This window comes from Malania oleifera, chromosome 2 (assembly GCF_029873635.1).
Source record: "Malania oleifera isolate guangnan ecotype guangnan chromosome 2, ASM2987363v1, whole genome shotgun sequence".
In the NCBI taxonomy this organism is placed as follows: Eukaryota; Viridiplantae; Streptophyta; class Magnoliopsida; order Santalales; family Ximeniaceae; genus Malania; species Malania oleifera.
Genome location: NC_080418.1, coordinates 144168478 through 144190460, shown reverse-complemented (window position 1 = coordinate 144190460; position 21983 = coordinate 144168478). Strand labels below are relative to the sequence as shown.

General features: G+C 38.8%; 2 protein-coding genes across 2 annotated transcripts; one reads left to right on the top strand and one right to left on the bottom strand.

The window, feature by feature from the left end:
• Positions 1–7558: 7558 nt before the first annotated feature.
• LOC131147923 (extensin-2-like) lies at positions 7559–9014 on the bottom strand. Its single transcript, XM_058097579.1, has one exon. The coding sequence runs from the start codon at positions 8910–8912 to the stop codon at positions 8265–8267; it is 648 nt and encodes a 215-aa protein (XP_057953562.1). The 5' UTR covers positions 8913–9014; the 3' UTR covers positions 7559–8264.
• Positions 9015–18171: 9157 nt separating this feature from the next.
• Positions 18172–18540, top strand: LOC131148437 (uncharacterized). The gene has a single exon (XM_058098137.1). It carries the CDS (start codon positions 18172–18174, stop codon positions 18538–18540), a length of 369 nt encoding a protein of 122 aa, XP_057954120.1.
• Positions 18541–21983: the final 3443 nt, after the last annotated feature.

Below are 21983 nucleotides of genomic sequence, written 5' to 3'. Positions count from 1 at the left end.
AACCTATGTTGGAAGGTTACAAAGATGCAGGTATGCCTGGTGACGTTGATTCCAGAAAGTCTACTTCGTGATACTTGAGGACATTTTCAGGGGGAGCAGTGTCATGGCAATCAAAGCTACAAAAATGTGTTGTATTGTCCACTACTGAGGCAGAGTACATCATCATCACTGAAGCAAGCAGAAAGCTTCTATGGATGAAGAAGTTCCTGGAGAAACTTGGCTTCAAGCAAGAGAAGTATGTTCTCCACTATGACAGTCAAAGCGCTATTCATCTCAGTAAGAATCCAAGTTTTCATTCAAAGTCTAAGCATATTAATGTTCGATATCATTGGATTCGTGAAGCTTTGGAGTCAAAGTAGTTGAGTATAGAGAAGATTCATACTGATGACAATGCATCAGACATGAAGACTAAGACAACGTCCAAGTCAAAGCTCGAAACTTGTAGAACCGCAACAGGTTTGGTGGAACTCTCTGCATGAGTCGGGCAAGGGAGATTTGTTGGGCCACCTCATATAATAAAGGAGAGTGAGGCTGCACATGGTACGGCAGATTGCTGCAGCGACATAAATAAATAATAAAAGGCAAAGACTTGCTTTGGTTGCTGGTTGGCACACACTCCAAGGAGGTGACGTTTGTTTTTGCAAGAGACTTGCTGCGATGTCTCCTCCTCTCCGCCTATAAAAAGGAGTACTCCTTCATTGTATGTTGCTCTCCGTGGTGAATATATACACATAAAGCCTCGGGTGTGTGAAAATACACACAGAAAATTCTCCGTTGTAAAGAGGTGAGGGAGAGTGAATGAAGACACAATAAGTGTGAGTGCACTATGAGTGTGTATTAAAGTGAGTGAGTTGAGTGTGTTGTAATCCTCCTCCTCCTCCTTCACTGTATACCCATATATATATATAGTAAAATTACTCCTCTCCTGTAGACGTAGGCTAAATTGGCCGAACCACATAAATCTTATGTGTTATTTGTGTGTGTGTTATTTGATCTTGGGCGGGATTCATATCCCAACACGTCCTTCCTTCTTCTTCGTCCTGCCATCTTCTTTCTTCTTCCCATCTCTTTCTCTTACTTAGTTATGTTCTGTTGTTATACCTGTCCTCCATTAGGGGGGCTACGTATATGCCCTGTCAAAATTTAGCAAAAGACATAAATTATTATATTTTTATTTAAAAATACTAATAATTTTTTCAAAATATAAGAGTTGAAGTGCACAAAATCCCATTTGAAGTTAACATGCTCGTTTGCTAAAATTAAACCAAATCAACAAACAATTAGGAGAGCATTAGTGTAAGCAACTATTTTTCCCCTCATAACAATGATTCTTCATAGCAACATTTCAAAAGGCTCATCTTCAGGCTTGGCTTAAGGTGAGGCACGCGAAACACCTTGAGGCATAGTTTAAAATATTGAATCCAAAAAGGCCAATCATTATATATTGAGGCCTACACAGTTGTACAAAAGGTACATTTTTGCACCTTTTGAGTCCTATGCATTTCGGGTGTGTGAATCTCAAGTTTGATTTGGCTAGAAAATTTTTACTGCATGTTTACATGGGAGGAATGTCCTAATATGGATCAATCTCTAAAACTTTGAATCTCAACCTTTCTATAATAATTGGGAGTTGTATCTCACAACACAAAAACAATTTGGACTTTGTAAGTTCTAACTAAATGAATTCAAGTTCGTATTCTTAGAATGGCCAACAAGTAGTATTCATGTTCTTAATTTTTTATTTATTTTTAAAAATATATGTAATTTATTTATATACTTTATTTAAAAAATAAAATTCCCGAAAGGCTTATGCCTTGCCTCATAAGGGTTTAAACTCCTTGTCTTGCGCCTTTGTCTAAAACTTTGCTTCATAAGCAATGATACTAAGAATTTAAAAAGTTATTCAAAAGAGCAAGACAAAGGGGGTACCTTACTATGAACAAAGTTGCCCTTACTAGGCTTTTGGTTTAGAGAATCACATCCTTGGGAATAGGATGTTATTCATAACACTTGTATTGATTCTTGGAATAAACCAAACATTGGCATTGATTCCAAACTCACATTCAACCAAACGACTTGTTAGAATTTTTCAATTCTTTTTGGATGGGTTGTTGTTGTGTGCCTTTTCTTTTCTTTTTTTTTGGAGGGGAGGGGATTTGGTGTGCACTTGAAGTAGACAACACAAGTCATGTAAGTACCTGCTGTGTAAACAATTTCACTGCCTGCCTTGTTTACTCCAAAAGCTTTAGGGACTGCCCAGTTGTGGTGTTTTCCAACAACTGAATTGTCCCTTATTGTTGCTATGTTATAAATCAATCTAAGCAAATAGAACAAAGGAAACCAAATATTAGTCAACTAAATGAAAGTTTTCTGATCACTAAAGGACAGGTACTTGCAAACAATAAAGCAACACCAAATTAGATTGACATTCACCCAATCTAAAGCAAAACCCAGTGAATATAAGGTATATATTTCAAAATTTTCTTACAGGAAAATCAAAGCCATGAATGGAAGAGACAAATCAAATGCACCTAATTATAGAGTAAATATGTAGTTTGTAAAGTTCAATAATCTAATGCAGATGACAGAACCCATGATACTAATCACTGTATCATCCTTCATTTGGGCTCACATGATCAGGTTTCAATGTTTGGTCACGTGCTTACTTTCTATTTGCTTGAGAAACAGTTAGAAATCAGGATTCATACAATTAATCTACAAATTTATATTGGCATGCCATGAATTGATTTAATTCCTGTCCTTTTTCCAAAGCTAAAAATCAAATTTTAAAAATCAAAACATTATTACTATTTTGTCCTATTCAGTAACAACATTAAGCCCAATCAAAATCAAACAAACACAAATCAGATATTCAAATCCCCAAAATGAAAATAAACCGCACAAATAAGGTGATAGAAAACAACAAAACAGCAAAATAAGGAGAGAGAGAGAGAGAGAGAGAGAGAGAGATAGAGAGAGAGAGAGAGAGAGAGTAGAAGATGTACCAGAAGGCAGCAGCTGTCACTTGGTAAGCTCCTTGATTCCGTCAACAATTAAATGATAGCCAGCTTCAATGGCAATTCTGCAAGATCAGAAAACCAAGAAAAAATGTCATTATATTTTATAAAAAGATATGTAAATTATATATTTTCGGTCACAAAATTTATTATGATTCATTTGCTGATGTGTGCTCACTTTGTTGTTTTGAGTGGTGAGACTGCATCTCATTTATTTTTGCATTGCTCCTTTTCATGGGAATGAGCTGTTTGGTGTTTATGGGGAAGGATTCCATGTTCCCTTTCTTTTAGCATCCGTTTGGGTAAAGAATTTTGTTTTGAAAAAGAAAAGGAAAAGAAAATAAGGAGGGAACTTATTTTCCCTTATATTTTCCTTCTCTATTAAATACTATAAAAAATAAAAGTTTGTTTTAATATGACTAAAAATTAAGAAAAATTAAATATTAATGATGTGTAAAATTAGAATTTTGTTCATAGATTTGTTATATTTTTTATTTTCTTTCCTACTTTCCTTGATAACCAAATATGAAAATGTGGATTCTTTGTTATTTTCCTTTCCTTTCTCTAATATTTTCCTAAGTTCGAAATGAAGCATTAGGGGCTTTGGCAAAGGGAAGGAGAAGAAGTTGCTATATGGAAGTGCTTTTTTCCAAGGTTGTTAGAATCGAGATTCTAAGTGGGATTATTGGAGGGATCTGCGGGATTGAATTGGAGATTCGGATCAAGAATTGTAAGATTCTACTTTCTGTGTAAAATAAATATTAAAAAATTATATATGTGGAACTTTATGACAAGCCTGAAGACTAAAAACTTGGTTAGTAACTAAGTATAAGAAGTTAAAAATACAATAAAAAGTTCAAACAATAAAAAAAAAAAAAAAAAAGGAGAGGGAAAAATGAAGGAGAAGAAGAGGGAGAAAAACAGTGCTCACTGTTGAGTCTTTACATGATGCTGATATATTTCAAAGCATACCTCTGCAGCTCTGCTGGGTCTGCTGGCTTGGCTCTTTTCTTGGCTGCTGCTGATCAAACAACAAGGACTCTGTGTTGAAGAGGACTGAGCTGTTCTTGTCAAACACCAAAGAAGGAAGAGGACTGAGGACTGAGAACTGAGTTCTTGTTGAACCCCAAGAACTCTGGTTGTTGAACACCAAAGAACTGCTGATCAAACTGCGAGAATGCTGGCTGCTGCTGATCGAACACCAGTAACCAGATGGAGGGCTTTCTGGTTGTTGAACAGGACAGAAATTCAGGTGCTGGGTTGCTGAACTTCAATGAGGAGTAAAGAACTGAGGTGTCAAACTCCAGGGAAATCAGGTGCAGATTCTGCTGAATCTGTTCATCAATGGGAGAGTTTTTGAAGACTTTGGACCAAACATAGACCTTTGTGGGTTGTTTGGGCCAATGAAAACATGTATTGGGCCATATTATTGAAGCCCAAAAAAAAAAAAAAAAAAGGGCAGCACGGTGCACAAAGCTTGCATATGCAGGGTCCGGGGGAGGGGTGAACAACAATAGGTCTACAGTACGTAGCCTTACCTTGCATTTTTGCAAGAGGCTATTTCCACATCTCGAACCCGTGACCTCTAGGTCACACGGTGACAACCTTACCATTGTGCCTAAGCTCCCCTTCTATTTAAACCCAAAAAGAAAGTAAAAAAAAGAAAAACCAATCCAGGTAACAAAATAGGATCCTTATGATTCTACCATGATTCTACTTGATTCCAATTTATGTTGTGACTTGGATCATTTGGGTGAATCTGGATCATAGAATCATATGATTCTATGATTCGGATCACAATTTTAATAACCATGCTTTGTTCCCAGCCATTTTGTGTGTTTGGTTGGAGCACATGCTCATATTTTCAGGGGTTCTTACCTTTCTGTTAATTTTCTTTGGTGGAGAGTGGTGTTCTTGGCATCATTTTGAACTTCTGTAACTGACTTCTTTAGAAGAATTTCTCTAATTTTTGCAAAGGGATTGGCGAGCTACACTTCATTAATTTCTTCAAAAATTTATTTTTTGTTCTTTTTGTTTGTTACCTTTGATAGTGGAGGTGCCTTATTCTCCCATATATATATATATATATATATATTCTGTTTCTTAGTCTGATATGTTTCTTTGTTTATGTAGAAAAAAAATATTTATTGATGTTTTAGAAGTGGATATGTTTGGGGGAGGGGGAGGGATTGTCCTTTATCTGCCCCTATTGACATGTAAGGAGAAATGATTAAACTGGTTTGGTTTGTCCTTTGTCGTATGCTTGGATAATTTGAGTAGAACTAATATTTTGTCAGTAGAAAATGGTAGGTGGAGGAGAATTGTAGTACATTGTGGCGCGAGGGGGATGGAATATGGTGGAGGCATCAATTTTGTAGTGATTGGAGGAGCTGGAGATGAATATGGTTGTGGAAGGGAAAGGGACTTGTAAGAGGGAGGAAATCAGGGTGATATTGGGGAAGAAGCCCAGTAGAGTGGTGGGGTAAAAACTACCTTGTTCCCACTTACCATTATGCCAATGAAACCTTTTATAGGTAATTTGCTGAACAAAATCTATATATATTCATATCTGTTCCAAGAATATTTATGTGTGTGTGTGTACTTGCTTACGGAACACTTCACATTATTAATATATATTTAAAAATATCAATGAAAAATAAATTAAAAAAAATCAAATTAATAATATCCATTCTCTTCTTCCAATGGTTATCTAACCTTTAACTTTTGTTTGATTAATAATAATAACAATAAGCTTTAAGAATATAAGAGAGACAAATGATTCTAACCTAATTTTTTGCTGTTTTATTGTTATTGGCTCTGATGTGATCTATATGGTGGCTTCACTTAAATATATACTTCAAGCCTTAAAATCATGATATGGATGTGGAGGAGAGAAGCAAGACATGATGTAAGCAGCTTGTGAAACTTAATAAAAAACAAAAATGAATGGGGCAATAATATTCCTGGATTGAGAGGGTCAATGCTCAAGTGGTTACTTTTTTAATATTTCCGATATTAATAACATAATAGTGTGTGATGACAATAGGTGGACTGTGGATTGCAGCTGTTTGAGATGTGACCGCCTTGGTGATCTCTATAAAATATGATGAAGGTGTAAAACTATTCTGATGTTAAATCTATTTACGTATTGAAATTAAGATGTACAACAGGTGGGTCATCTGTCATTGAACTTGGTCTAACTTTTAAATAAAGTAAAATAAAAGAATTCTAAGTTTAAAGAAATTAAAATAAAAATTACTCGTTAAGGCCTAGTATGCAGCTCTTTGATCATATCATGGCTTTCAAAACAATTAAGAAAAAATAAACACTTACACCTATTTCATGTAGTTGGGACTTGGAATACAATGTGCATAAATATCTAAATAAACATAATCAAATGTGCAAAGGGAAAATTTTTTCATCTTTCATCCAGCACAATTGAAAAGCCAGGATTGTCCTAGCTTGTGTTCAACTTAAGTTTAAATAGGAAAATCCAATACTTCTATTAACTACAATAATATTGTTGAACTTTTTTTTTTTAATGGGATACCTATCATCTCCATAGCTCGTGATCATTTATATAGAATCAACAATCTCAACTTATGAAAGAGAGGGAGTCTTTTGGAGGTTGGTGTAATTGTAGAAGAACGATTAAGTACCAGTGCAAAATTGATGGGCTTGCAAATTTGGGACAGTTGCTATGTCTGAAAAGCTTGTTAAAGGTAAAAATTTATTGACTTCCCAATGGTACTCAATGCTTTGTTGTCACAAAAAATGTCCTCTTTACTATGTCTGAAAGCTTGTTTAATGGTGTTCAATGATGGTGCAAAATCTGTAAAGAAGCTGCTTATGTAGGCTTAGAAATTTTAAAACCCTTCTAGGTCTATTAATTAATATCGTATTTCCAATTAAGTCACCCATATTTGTGAGTTAGATGGGTGGATGACTATCCCCTTTGCCCTTCTTGATTTCTATCTAAACAAGAATAATTGAGGAAAAGGACAAATAAAGTGAAATAAGATGCTCATGCATGGTATGTGCCAAATAAGGTTAGGCTATTTCAGGATGGGTGGGGGCCTTGAAAATTGTTTTCTTTTCTGTCTTTCATTCTTTTTTTTTTTTTTGGGGGTACTATAAGTGCGGGTAAGGACTATGTAAGAGGTGAAGGCAATGTTGAAATCCGCAAGTGGACTTTGAACCCAAGTTTGTTTTCTTGCCGTTACTTAAATCTAACTACTTTGGAGAGCTGGACTATGAACTCATTCCCTCCTCCCTCTTGCAGAGTTAAATCCCAAACCCACGAGTATTTAAATCAATCAAAGAAGGTTCATGTCTTGTTTAATTTTCTGAATCAATGAGAGGATATAAATCGGAGATGGTTCATTTCTTGTTCCCCCTCCCCTCCCCTCCCCCCCACCCCACCCCTCATTCTCTAAATTTCTTTGATTTTAATATTTAACCTAGTTTTTTTAATGTGTTAATGCTAATTGCCTTTGTTGAGTATGTGACAAGAGAGGTCTTAATAACCAATAGAGCAGCAATTGAACTTTTCACTTCTAAATCTTCTTATTTCAAAATATTGCAACAAACAATAAAAGGCCAAGTAAACAAATACAATCCACTGAAAAAAAACAAACAATTTTATGCATACAAACACATGAGAATAGAATCAAATTTCCACAACGGCTAGCCAATTGCAAAGCATCTTGCCATCTCGAGCACCCTTCTAGCTGAACTGCTAGCTGTCTTTCTTGTGATTAAACTTTATTCTTATTGGCCTATGAGAGCTAAATAGAAATAGTTTTTGGTTTACAAAACACTGGGAGGTGGAGGGCTATAATGGTGTAGACACAGATGTGAATGCAAAGCTGGCTGTGGCATTGATCTTTAATAGTATGGAGGAGGAGGTGGTGATTTGTAGTAGTAGGGTGGTGATGGTGATGGGGGTGGTGGGGATTTGTAGTAGTAAGGAGGGGGAGGTGATGGTGATGGTGGGGGAGGAGATTTGTAGTAGTATGGTGGAAGAGTTGATGGAGAAAGCGGAGGCAGGGACTTGTAATAGTATGGAGGTGGGGGAGAAGGTGATGGTGGGGGAGGGCGATTATACTAATAAGGAGGTGGGGGTGAAGGAGATGGAGGTGGTGGAGACTTGTAATAATAAGGTGGGGGAGGCGAAGGAGAAGGAGGCGGTGGTGACTTGTAGTAGTAATGTGGTGGCAAGGATGGAGATGGGGGTGGTGGGGATTTTTAGATGTAGGGAGGTGGAGGAGATGGTGATGGTGGGGGTGGAGACTTGTAATAGTATGGAGGAGTTGGCGATGGAGAAGGTGGTGGTGGTGATTTGTAGTAGTACGGCGGAGGAGGTGATGGTGAAGGTGGGGGTGGTGATTTATAATAATATGGTGGTGGTGGTGAGGGAGAGGGTGGTGGTGGGGATTTGTAGTAGTATGGAGGAGGTGGTGACGGAGATGGTGGCGGTGGGGACTTGTAGTAGTAAGGGGGTGGGGGTGATGGAGATGGTGGAGGCGGTGATTTATAGTAATATGGGGGAGGAGGTGATGGAGATGGTGGTGGTGGGGACTTGTAGTCGTAAGGGGGTGGGGGTGATGGAGATGGTGGGGGCGGTGATTTATAGTAATATGGGGGAGGAGGTGAAGGTGATGGGGGTGGTGGAGACTTGTAATAGTATGGAGGTGGTGGAGATGGGGATGGTGGCGGAGGGGACTTATAGTAGTAAGGAGGAGGTGGAGGAGACTTGTAGTAGTATGGTGCTGGCGCGTAAGACTCGTCAGGAGGTGGTGGTGGAGATGAAGGTTTATAGTCGTCAGCAGCTACATATCTGGCCATAAAGCATATTGCCAAGGCAAAAACCAGGTGAGGCCCATACTTGGCCATTTCCGGCAACTCAAACTGGTTGCCAGAAGGTTTTCTCAGCTGCTGGAGAACACTGCTGTGGAATGACTCGTATAGCTCAGATAACAACTATTTGTGAATACCCAACAAGGGAAGGACTTCATTTATATAGTGATCCCTGCAATCTACAATTCCAGCAGTACGTTAAAGTCTCCCATTTTATTAATATCTTTAATATATAATTGCACATTGGGATCACATCTCTGTCTCTCTCTCTCTCTGGATATGCAGGTATAAAAAATTTGAAATGGTCATGATGAATTGAGGAAGAACATTTCTGTTTTCGATCAGGTGAAGGGAAGGTACATTATGGGTAGGTAGCCTTGGAAATTTTCTATTAAGCCTTGTTTTTTTAGGCTATGTATTAGAAAGTCAATTTACTGGCCAGACAATAGTTGGTACATCATAGTCGGTTGAGCTCAGTCCAACCAAAGCCATATATAAAAAATTATAAAGTCAAGCCCACATGCCAATCCAGTGCAGATATTATTATTGGCTAGGGAGCTGCTTTCCTTCCCAAGTTGCATTTATCCTGTTGATGATGTGAAAATTTCTTCTACTGCTCTAGCTAACGAAGATCAATGCAAGGGAATTTCACTGTAAAAGAAAAAAATTTGAACCTACACGTAAGATACAAACTCATGTCGGGTGAAATTGGCACCAGATCTTCACAGTTGCTTATGAGAAATTTTGAGTTCATAAAGTATCAAACAGTGCCAGTGTAGTTTAATCTTGACTTTTCAATTGAACATGACATATGTAGAAAGTTAACGTGCCAGTAAAGCTAAGGTGATTGATTAGAAACATTCAATGAAATACTAGTTTATCATTTCAGTTCTTATTAGACTTTGGGGTTCAGAAGGGGTCTAATGCCATCATTAAGAATGGGTGCAGTGCATTTTTCTGTGTTTTATGAATGATTCAGATATTATATTCTCATACCAAATACCATTTTTATGATTGTGCCAAAACAAAGGGTACTTTTCTTGTCTTAAAATTTCAACCAAAAAGCAAAAAATCAAACCACATGTATAATGTCATAAAACTTCAAACAATTTTGTTTGTGTTCGCCGGGCCCCACCCCCCCCCCCCCCCCCCCCCCCGGGGGGCGGGGGTGGTTAATTGAAGATCCGTAGTTACACAATGGGAAGTAGAGCATCTTCAACTTCATAACCTTTTTCAATTGTCTTTTTTTTTTTTAATTAATTGAAGATCTTTCTTAAATCTTTGGAATGTTCCTTAGTACATCAACCTCATAATTGAAATTTATTTTTGTCTATTTAGAGAAACAGATAGCACTTTGGATGTTTGAGGTTATTTTTTCACTTAATGTTGATTTAAGAAAGTTATGAAAGCTTATGAACGGGAAAAAAGTTATGAATGTAGTACTAATTGAAAAGCAATGTCATTAAAATCTTGATGTATAAGATCCTACCCAATATGAAAATTACAAAATGATTAGAATTTTGTTAAAATATTGATGTGAATATTAGAATTTCGACAGATTATGTGTCAAAATTTAAAGTGTACTTTCAAATGGTAACACCAGATTTTGGTGATATAACATTGTGAGGATTAGGTGGAATTTCGATTGAACTTCTAACACCATCCCCCCAAAATTTACCGATGTTTCATTTTTAATCTTAACCCATCCTATAAGTTTTTTTGTTCAAATTAAAAGAAAAAGAGATATAGCAACAAAAGGAATGGGATATTTCCTCTTAATTTGTAGAGTCAAAAAAAAAAAAAAAAAAAAGAAAGAAAGATGAAAAGTAGATACTCTATTCAAATTATGCCTTTTCTATTTATTTTTCTCTGATTTTGGAGAGATTAATTATGGAAGGGAGAGAAAAAAAAATTGTATGCGTTCTAGTTTTCTTTTCTAGTTTACATTGTGATTTCTTTCTATGGAATGTATACAATACAAACACATATGTGTTTAGTCCTTTCTTTTTTAATAGATTTTAATAATATTATTAAAATGCTCGTGATTTTTTTGTATAGCACATGAAGACTAGTCATATTTTCATAATATATAAGAAAAATATTTATTAAAATATTATAATTCCATGCTATTGTTTTATATTTTATAATATAAAATTTGATGCAAAGACAAAAGAGTGCGTCTTTGTCGGTTATGGTATTGATGAGTTTAGCAACAGATTATGGGATCCAAGGAACAAGAAAGTCATCCGGAGCAGAGGTGTGGTGTTCTTTGAAGATCAAACTATTAACGATTGTGAAAAGGTTGATAATCCAAAGCTTGTCCTCAGGAATCCAATCGAGTTGATACCAAATTCACCACCACAGCCACAAGAAGAGCATGACGATAATAATGAAGTTGATGAGAATAATGGACCAATAGCTATAGGTGCTCTAGCAGTAGAACCCCAGATAAGAAGATCCACTAGGGAGCGTCAACCTTCTAGCAGATACTCACCAGATGAGTATGTGTTGCTAACTGACGGGGGAGAACCAGAATGCTATAAGGATGCTATGTCTCATGAGCACAAGAATGAGAGGTTGAAGGTCATGCAAGAAGAGATGAAATCCTTGCATGAGAATCACACTTATGATTTGGGAGAGTTACCAAAGGGAATGAAAGCACTCAACAACAAATGAGTATTTAAATTGAAAAATGAAGAAGGAAACTCACAACCAAGGTATAAGGCGCAACTAGTTCTGAAAGGCTTTGGTCAAAGAAAAGGCATTGACTTTGAAGAGATTTTCTCGCTCGTGGTGAATATGTCATTTAGTCGAGTTGTTCTTGGATTGGTTGTCAACTTAAACTTGAAGATTGAGTAGCTTGATGTAAAAATTGCATTTCTCCATGGTGATTTGAAAGAAGAAATCTACGTAAAACAATCTGAAGGATTCGAGGTCAAAGGAAAAAAACAGTTGGTGTTCGAACTGAGAAAGAGCTTGTATGGCCTCAAGCAGGCACCGAGACAGTGGTACAAGAAGTTCGATTCCTTCATGATGGAGCACAGGTATAATAGGTTCACATCTAACCATTGTGTTTTTATTAAGAAATTTTCTAGTAATGATTTCATTATTCTCATGCTTTATGTGAATGATATTGTAGTAACCTAATTAAAAAAAATATATGTATAATAAATAAATAAAGAGATATTTTGGAGGAGATATTTTGGAGAAGATGTTTTTGAAAGGAGATATTTTGAGATATTTATATATAAATATCTTGGAGGAGATATTTATTTTGATTACTTAAAGGCTAAGTTATGTTTTTCTTTATAAACTCTCATTCTGTCTCTCTCTCTCTCTCTCTCTCTCTCTAAGATTTTTGGGTTGTGTGTTGCCGGAATCGACGATCTAACATCGCTACGTGGATCAGGGAAGGAATCTTTACATGTTTTACGGATTAGAGTTTCATTTCAGTGATTTCCGAGTTTTTTTCGAAAATCGAGGTAAGGGTTAGTTTTTTCTTTTGGTCCAGTAGATCTATAGTATACGAGATTATACTGAAGTGTTGTTCTTCAAGTATTAGGTTTTGGGATTTTCGTGCCGTTGTTTTGAATCGTTTAGGTTCAGGGTTCGGAAAGTTAGGGCTTGAGTTCCGAGTCGTTTCGAACTTCGATTCACACGCAAGTAAGGGGATTTTGTTAATATAGTGATTTATACAATATAAATCGATTGAAATGTTGAAATAACTTTTAGATATCCAGTTGCGACAATTTTAGGGTTTTCGGGCTCCAGTTCTGTAAATTGACTTTATTTTCAAAACCAATCGGTCAAATTCAAATGTTATATTTTTAGAATATTGTACTTGTCCTTTTAATTGGTTGGAAATGTTATTTTTGTTGTTTAAAACCTGTACTATGATATTAACTAAACATATTTACTTTCGGGTTGTTTTCGAATGTGGAAAACTGTGCCGCAGGTGTTGATGTTGTGAAATACTGGAACTGTTGTGAAAATGTAGGAAGTTTATTTGATGGCTATGGGTTGGATTTCACGTAATGATGTGTTTTGTGAAATGATTTTAGAAGTGTTTAAATTGCTTAAATTGCACGATATGTTTTAGGAACCCTGGGGACTGATAGTGTAGGCACAGATTCGTTGCTAGTGAGGGCACCATACTTTTGATCTATATGAACCTAGGCTATATTAAGACAGTAGGGGCGATCTTAGTGTGAGTTTGCCTCTTGATCGTGTACCCAGGCTGTATTGAGACAGTGGGGGTGGTCAACCCCGATAATGGGTATTTATACATGGTATAGAGTTTGAGGGCGTGTCTTATCCTGCATATATGTACATTTATGTAATTGTTGTTGTATACTATGGGGTTGTTCATATGATGAAAATGGGCTATGTATTTTACAATTATGGAAACGATAATTATATATGTTTATGTTTTTGTTAAACACTTAAAGCATGCTGGCCACACATTGTTATTAGCTTAATCGTCCCTTACTGAGAGGTGTCTCACCCTATCATACAAACTGTCTTTTCAGGTCCTTATCGAGGTTGAGATTAGCAAGGACTGGGGCAGGGTAGCGATTTGTTTTTGAGTGAGTGTCTCCATGAGCTCGATTTTGTAGGTTATGTTATAGGTTTTCAGAACTTGTAAAATATTGTAAGACTTGAGGATGCGTCGAGTATCATACAGTATTGTATATGGATGTTGGAATAGTTGTATGTATCTAACAGTCAGTTAGAACTCTGGTAATAGTTTGATGGATGTTTATGTTTTTCGCTGCGTATATATTTGTTGAGAAGTATATTAGGTACATAGATGTCACTACAGTAACACCCGGGTCGTAAGTTGGGACCAAGGCGCTATAGGTGGTATCAGAGTCTAGGTTTGCTTGGTTCTGCAGACTTTGACGGTTAGTTAGTAAATTACCAGAGTATTAGCTGTAATGAGATAGAGTTAGAGAGTCGGGTTTTAGTCTAGAGGCTCGAAGGCGGGAGTTGCTCCGACGGTCTTTTGTGCTTTTTTGGTAATGACAATTTTAGGAAAATTATGGTAAATCCATCGATGGTTTTGTTTCTAGGTTGAGAGACTTGACTCGGATGTCGAGATTAGAGGTTAGACGATTTAGTGTGTATGGGCTGTCGGTGTCTCGAATACGTGTTGTTTAATCTTCTTGTTTCATATTTGCATTTATTGTGTTAAATGTGGAATGATTAAGTCAGCTTTTACCTGTGTACAGGATGGAACCCAGAGGGAAGGGGATTATGGCAGGAGGCGATAATCACCTGAATGCCTCCAGTAAATATGAGATTGAGGCTTTTGTGTTCCTCCGCGATATAGCAAGGCAGGCTAGGAAGGAACCTAGGAGGGGTTCTAGGGAGCAAGATCAGATGGTTGTAGATAGAGGCTGTACATACCAGCAGTTCTCCAAAATGAATTCGCTGGAATTTTCAGGAGGGCTGAACCCAATTGTGGTAGAGAACTGGTTACAAGAGATGGAGGATCTTCTGGAGGTGCTGAGTGCACAGGGGAACATAAGGTTAAATAGGCCGCCCTCAAGCTGGTGGGGGAAGCTAAGAGATGGTGGCGATCAGCTAGGCTGGTCGAGGAGCAGCGCCCAGGGTATGTGTCGACTACCTGGAGTCACTTTAGGGAGGTGTTCTTCGCACGATACTTCCCCATCGCCACTCGCAAGGTGAAGTCTGAGGAGTTCCTCCACTTGACTCAGGGATCAATGCCGGTGTAGCAGTACGCGGCTAGGTTCATGGAGTTATCTCAGTTGGAGCCTCACATGGTTTCGAATGAGCTGAAGAAGGCTTGTATGTTTGAGAGGGGCCTGAAGCAGGCTATACGTGCGCAGGTGGTAGCGTTGATGGTCCAAGGCTTTTACGAGCTTGTGTTTAGAGTGATGGCGGCTGAAGCTAGCATCCAAGAGGGGGAGAGAGGCGAATCAGAAGAAGAGACCTTTTCCCCAGAATTCGCAGTCAGGCTCAAGAAAGAGTTATTAGAAGAACTCCAGTGGTCCTTTGGGCCAACAACAGCAGCAATCGGGATCTCAGGCTTCTTAGGGGAGTTTGGAGAAGCCAATATGTCCCAAGTGCTAGAAGCAGCATTGGCGTGAGTGCAAGTCTCGATTCACGGGTTGCTATAGGCGTGGGGAGTTAGAGCATCTGATATGAGACTGTCGGGCGACAGTGACTCTCCCTTGAACACAAGCTCAGAACCGAGGTGGTAACCAGGCACCTCGAGGTAGTCACCAGGGAGGCACCACTCAAGCTAGGATGTACTCGATGACATCGGGCGATGCAGAGAACACTGGCAATGTGGTGACATGTACCATTTACAGCTTATCATATAATGCTGCAGTTCTTTTTGATTTGAGTGCAACCCACTCCTTTATATCTCGAGAATTTGTTAAACGATGTGGAGTGGAGGCTCAACCATTAGAGGTCGAGTTAGGTGTTGATATGCCATCAGGGTTAGTGGTGGAATGCAGTAGAGTGGTCAGGGATTACCCGATAGAGATTCAGGGGAGGAGGCTGCCTACCAGTCTAATCATGTTTGATATGCATGAGTTTGATGTAATCCTAGTGATGGATTGGCTGACATCTAGTTTTGCGAGCATTGACTGCCGTAGGAAGGAAGTAGTGTTCAGGCCTCTCGGAGAGTAGGAATTTCTATTTGTTGGGTCGTGTGTGCGTTCTGCACCACAGATCCTCTCAGCGATGCAGGCGAGATAGCTACTTCTGGAGGGTTGTCAGGGATACCTGGCGAGTGTGAAAGAGTCACCTAAGGAGGGATTGAAGTTGGAGGATATCCCAGTGATAAGGGAGTTTTTCGATGTCTTTCCTGAAGACTTGCCAGGGTTGCCTCCAGATAGGGAAGTGGAGTTTGCTATTGAGTTAGCACCAAGGACGGTACCAATCTTTAAGGCGCCTTACAGGATGGCTCCAGCTGAGTTGAAAAAGCTAAAGGAGCAGTCGCAGGAACTTTTGGACTAGGGGTTCATCAGGCCGAGTGTGTCACCCTGGGGTGCGCCTATGTTGTTTGTGAAAAGGAAGGACGGGTCGATGAGGATGTGCATCGATTACCGGGAGATCAATAAGGTGACCGTGAAGAACAGATATCTATTGCCTTGGATTGATGATTTGTTTGACCAGTTGCAGGGTACTCAGGTCTTTTCAAAAATCGATCCGCGGTTCGAGTATCACCAGCTGAAGGTGAAAGCAGAGGATGTATCGAAGACTGCTTTCGGAACCGAGTATGGCCATTACGAGTTTTTGGTTATACTGTTTGGTTTGACGAATGCACCTGCAACATTTATGGACTTGATGAACAGGGTGTTTCACGAGTACCTGGATAAATTCGTGGTGGTATTCATTGATGACATCTTGGTGTATTCGAAGAGTCCAGTAGAGCATGATGCTCGTCTTAGAGTAGTCCTTCATATACTTAAAGAGAAGGAACTGTTCGCTAAATTCAAGAAATGCAAATTATGGCTTGAGCAGGTTGCATTTCTAGGGCACGTGGTGTCCAAGGAGGGGATTTTAGTTGACCCAGGTAAAGTTGAGGCGATAATTGATTCGGTGAGACCAAGAAATGTGCATGAAGTTCGTAGTTTCTTGGGTCTGGTCAGGTATTATTGTCAATTTGTCGAGGGCTTTTCTAAGCTGTCGGACCCTTTGACGCAGCTTACCAGGAAGGGTAGTAGGTTTGCATAGACTGGAGACTATGAGCATAGTTTTCAAGAGTTGAAGCAGTGCTTGATCACGAATCTAGTGTTGACTATTCCATTAAGGGATGGTGGCTTCGTGATCTACAGTGACGCGTCCCTCAAGGGACTAGGTTGTGTTTTGATGCAACAGGGTAAAGTGGTTGTCTACGCTTCTCATCAGCTCAAGGAGTACGAGAAGAATTACCCTACACATGATTTGGAGCTGGTAGCAGTTGTGTTTGCTCTAAAGATCTGGCGGCACTATCTGTATGGTGAGAAGTGCAAGATCTTTACCGATCATAAGAGTCTCAAATACTTCTTCGCCCAGAAGGGAGTTGAATATGAGGCAGTGTAGGTGGCTCAAATTGATAAAAGACTACGACTATACCATTAGCTATCACCCCAAAAAAGCTAATGTGGTAGCTGATGCGCTGAGTCAGAAGTCAGTGGAGGTGTCAGTTTCAGTAATTGTGGGGCAGCATCAAATCGGGATGGATCTAGAGAGATTGAGGGTAGAGCTGGTGGACGTGGATCCCCAGGCCTTCGTTGCCAAGTTGCTGGTTCAGCCGACCATACGAGAATGAATCAAAGCTGCTCAGTTGAACGACGCGGAGTTGGTAAAGATTGTGGAGAAACTGCAGAGTGAACCACATTCAGACTTTAATGTCTCTGAGGATGGAGTTCTCTGATTCCACATTAGGTTGTGTGTACCAAACGACGCAGAGATAAAAAGGATGATTCTGGAGGAGGCTCATCGCTCTCTCTATACTGTTCATCCAGGGAGCATGAAAATGTATAAAGATCTGCGAGAATCGTTCTGGTGGAGTAATATGAAGAGGGAAGTGGTTGGGTTTGTTGGGCAATGCATGACATGTCAGCAGGTGAAGGCTGAGCGTCAAAGACCAGCAGGACCACTACAACCACTTGACATTCCCAAATGGAAGTGGGAACACATCTCAATGGATTTTGTTGCGGGGTTTCCTTCAGTGGTGCACAGACATAATGCTATCTGGGTGGTGGTGGATCAGCTGACGAAGACAACACACTTCATTCCAATCAGATTCAGCTATTCTATGAATAGGATGGTAGAGTTGTATGTCCACAAGGTAGTACGACTTCATGGCGTCCTGGTGTCTATCATTTCAGATAGAGACCCATGTTTCATGTCTCAGTTCTGGAAGGGGTTGCAGGATGCCTTGGGGTCACAACTCACGTTCAGTACGACGTTTCATCCGTAGAAGAATGGGCAGTTTGAAAGGACGATTCAGATTTTGGAGGATATGTTGCGGGCATGCGTGTTGGATTTCAGTAACAGTTGGATCCGGTATCTACCGCTCGTAGAATTTTTTTATAACAATAGCTACCAGACTAGTATTGAGATGGCACCATATGAGGCCTTGTATGGTCGTTGGTGCTGATCTTCATTGTATTGGGATGAGGTAGGTGAGCGGCAGATTTTGGGACCGGAGTTGGTTCAGCAGACCTCTGCGAAGGTCGAGCTTATCAGAGAAAGGATTAGATCAGCTCAGAGTCGGCAGAAAAGTTATGCCTATACTCGCCGACGGGAACTGAAATTTGATATCGGAGATATGGTATTTCTGAGGGTTGCTCCTATGAAAGGAGTGATGAGGTTCGAGAGGAAGGGCAAGTTGAGTCCTCCAAACATTGGGCTGTTCAAGATTCTGGAGATGATAGGTCCAGTTGCTTATCAGGTAGCCTTACCCTTGACCTTATCTAGGGTGCATGATGTGTTTCATGTGTCGGTGCTGAGGATGCACTTGCTAGATCCGTTGTACGTGATCAGTTATGAGTCCTTAGAAATTAGTAAAGCGCTAGCTTACGGTGAGGTACTGGTTCAAATTTTGGATCAGAAGGTATGGAAGCTATGTACCAAGGAGATACCATTGGTAAAGGTGCTATGGCGCAACCACGTGGTTGAGGAGGCTTCTTGGAATTAGAGGCTGAGATATGTCAGAAGTATCCTCAACTATTCAGAGATGTTCAAAGTTAGACAGGTAATGTAGATATGTGAGTGTATCCCTTTTTGCTTATGGTAAAGGTATATGGATTGTCTCTAGGAGAGTTTGTATATTTAATGTGAGCTTCTGAGACTATTGTATGTAACCATGGTATAAGTGAGGGTCGGTAATAAATTTGGGACGGGGTTGCTATGTGGGTGGCTCCTAGAGACAGAGCAGTTAGAGTTCAGATGATGTGATAGGAATAGTTAGCAAATTTCGAGGATGAAATTTTATAAGGAGAGGAGATTGTAGTAACCTGATTAAAAAATAAAATAAAAAGTGTGTATAATAAATAAATAAATAAATAAAGAGATATTTTGGAAGAGATATTTTGAGATATTTATATATAGATATCTTGGAAGAGATATTTATTTTGATTACTTAAAGGCTAACTTAAGTTTTTCTTTATAAACTCTCATTCTCTCTCTCTCTCTCTCTCTCTCTCTCTCTCTCTCTCTCTCTCTCTCTAGACACGAACTTCACTCTCTCTCTTTCTAAGATTTCTGGGCCGTGTGTTGCTTGAATCGACAATCCGACATCGCTATGTGGATCGAGGAAGGAATCTTTGCAGGTTCTACAGATCAGAATTTCATTTCAAAGATTTTCAAGTTTTTCCCAAAAATCGAGGTAAGGGTTGATTTTTGCTTTTGGTCTGGTAGATCTATAGTATACGAGATTATACTAAAGTGTTGTTCTTCGAGTATTAGGTTTCGGGGTTTTCATGTTGTTGTTTTGAACCGTTTAGGTTTGGGGTTCAGAAAGCTAGGGCTTGAGTTCCGAGTTTTTTCGGACTCCAATTCACACACAAGTAAGGGGATTATGTTAATATAGTGATTTATTCAATATGAATCGATTGAAATGTTGAAATAACTTTCAGATATCAAGTTACGGTGGTTTTAGGGTTTCTAGGCCCCAGTTCGGTAAATTGGCTTTATTTTCAAAACCAACCGGTCAAATTCAAATGTTATATTTTTAGAATATTGTACTTGTCATTTCAGACCTTTTTACTGGTTGGAAATGTTTTTTTCGTTGTTTAAAACTCGTACTGTGATATTAACTGTTTATATTTACTTCCCGGTTGTTTTCGAATGTGGAAAACTGTGTGGCAGGTATTGATGTTGTGAAATATTGGAACTAAAGTGAAAATGCAAGAAGTTTATTTGACGGCTACAGGCTGGATTTCACGTAATGATGTGTTTTGTGAAATGATTTTAGAAGTGTTTAAATTGCTTAAATTGCACGATATGTTTTAGGAACCCTGGGGACTGATAGTGTAGGCACGAATTCATTGCCAGTGAGGGCACCATACTTTTGATCTATATGAACCCAGGCTATATTGAGACAGTAGGGGCGATCTTAGTGTGAGTTTGCCTCTTGATCATGTACCCAGGCTGTATTGAGACAGTGGGGGTGGTCAACCCTGATTGTGGGGATTTATACATGGTATAGAGTTTAAGGGCGTGTCTTATCCTGCATATATGTACATTTATGTAATTGTTGTTATATACTATGGTGTTGTTCATATGATGAAAATGGGCTATGTATTTTACAATTATGGAAACGATAATTATATATGTTTATGTTTTTGTTAAACACTTAAAGCATGCTGGCCACACATTGTTATTAGCTTAATCGTCCCTTATTGAGAGGTGTCTCACCCTATCATACAAACTGTCTTTTCAGGTCCTTATCGAGGTTGAGATTAGTAAGGACTGGGGCAGGATAGCGATTTGTTTTTGAGTGAGTGTCTCCATGAGCTCGATTTTGTAGGTTATGTTATAGGTTTTCAGAACTTGTAAAATATTGTAAGACTTGAGGATGCGTCGAGTATCATACAGTATTGTATATGGATGTTGGAATAGTTGTATGTATCTATCAGTCAGTTAGAACTCTGGTAATAGTTTGATGGATGTTTATGTTTTCCGCTGCATATATATTTGTTGAGAAGTATATCAGGTACACAGATATCACTACAGTAACACCCGGGCCGTAAGTTGGGACCAAGGTGTTATAGATATGCTTATTGTTGGCCATAATACTAAGAAGATAGGAAAGTTAAAAAAAAAAAAAACTAAGCAAATCCTTTGCATTGAAGGATTTGGGTCCAACAAAACAGATTCTCGGAATGAAAATCTTTTGTGACAGGAAAAATAAAAAGTTGTGATTATCTCAAGAAAGGTATATTGAGAAGGTGCTAGAAAGATTTAACATGAGCAAAGCAAAACTAGTCAGTTGCCCACTTGTAGGACACTTCAAGTTTACTTCCAAGTAATATCCTATAAGTGAAAATGACAAAGAAGAAATAAAGAAAGTGCCTTACTCTTCAGCTGTGGGTAGCTTGATGTACACCATGGTATGCACAAGATCTGATATTACTCATGCAGTTGGAGTAGTCAGTCGTTTCTTTCTAATCCTGGCAAAGGTATCTCAAAGGTACTTCTTATTTATATTTATGTTTTGGTCATGACAAACCTATGTTGGAAGGTTACAAAGATGCAAATATGGCTGGTGACGTTGATTCCAGAAAGTCTATTTCGAGATGCCTGAGGACATTTTCAGGGGGAGCAGTGTCATGGCAATCAAAGATACAAAAATGTGTTGTATTGTCCACTACTGGTGCAAAGTACATCGCCATCACTGAAGCAAGCAAAAAGCTTCTATGGATGAAGAAGTTCCTAGAGAAACATGGCCTTAAGCATGAGAAGTATGTTCTCTACTGTGATAGTCAAAATGCTATTCATCTCAGCAAGAATCCAAGTTTTCATTCAAAGTTGAAGCATATTAATATTCGATATCATTGGATTCTTGAAGCATTGGAGTCAAAGCAGTTGAGTATAGAGAAGATTCATACTGATGACAATGCATCAGACATGATGACTAAGACAATGTCCAAGTCAAAGCTCGAAGCTTGTAGAACCGCAACAGGTTTGGTGGAACTCTCTACATGAGTTGGGCGAGGGAGATTTGTTGGGCCACCTCATATAATAAAGGAGAGTGAGGTTGCACATGGTTGTCAAGCCAGATTGCTGCCGCCACTTAAATAAATAATAAAAGGAAAAGACTTGCTTTGGTTGCTGGTTGGCACACACTCCAAGGAGGTGACGTTTGTTTTTACAGAAGACTTGCTGCGATGTCTCCTCCTCTCTGCCTATAAAAAGTAGTACTCCTCCTTCATTGTATGTTGCTTTCTGTGGTGAATATATACATAGAAAAGCCTCGGGTGTGTGAAAAATACACACAGAAAATTCTCCGTTGTACAGAGGTGAGGGAGAGTGAGTGAAGACACAATAAGTGTGAGTGCATTGTGAGTGTGTATTAAAGTGAGTGTGTTGAGTGTGTTATAATCCTCCTCTTCTTTCACTGTATACCCATATATATAT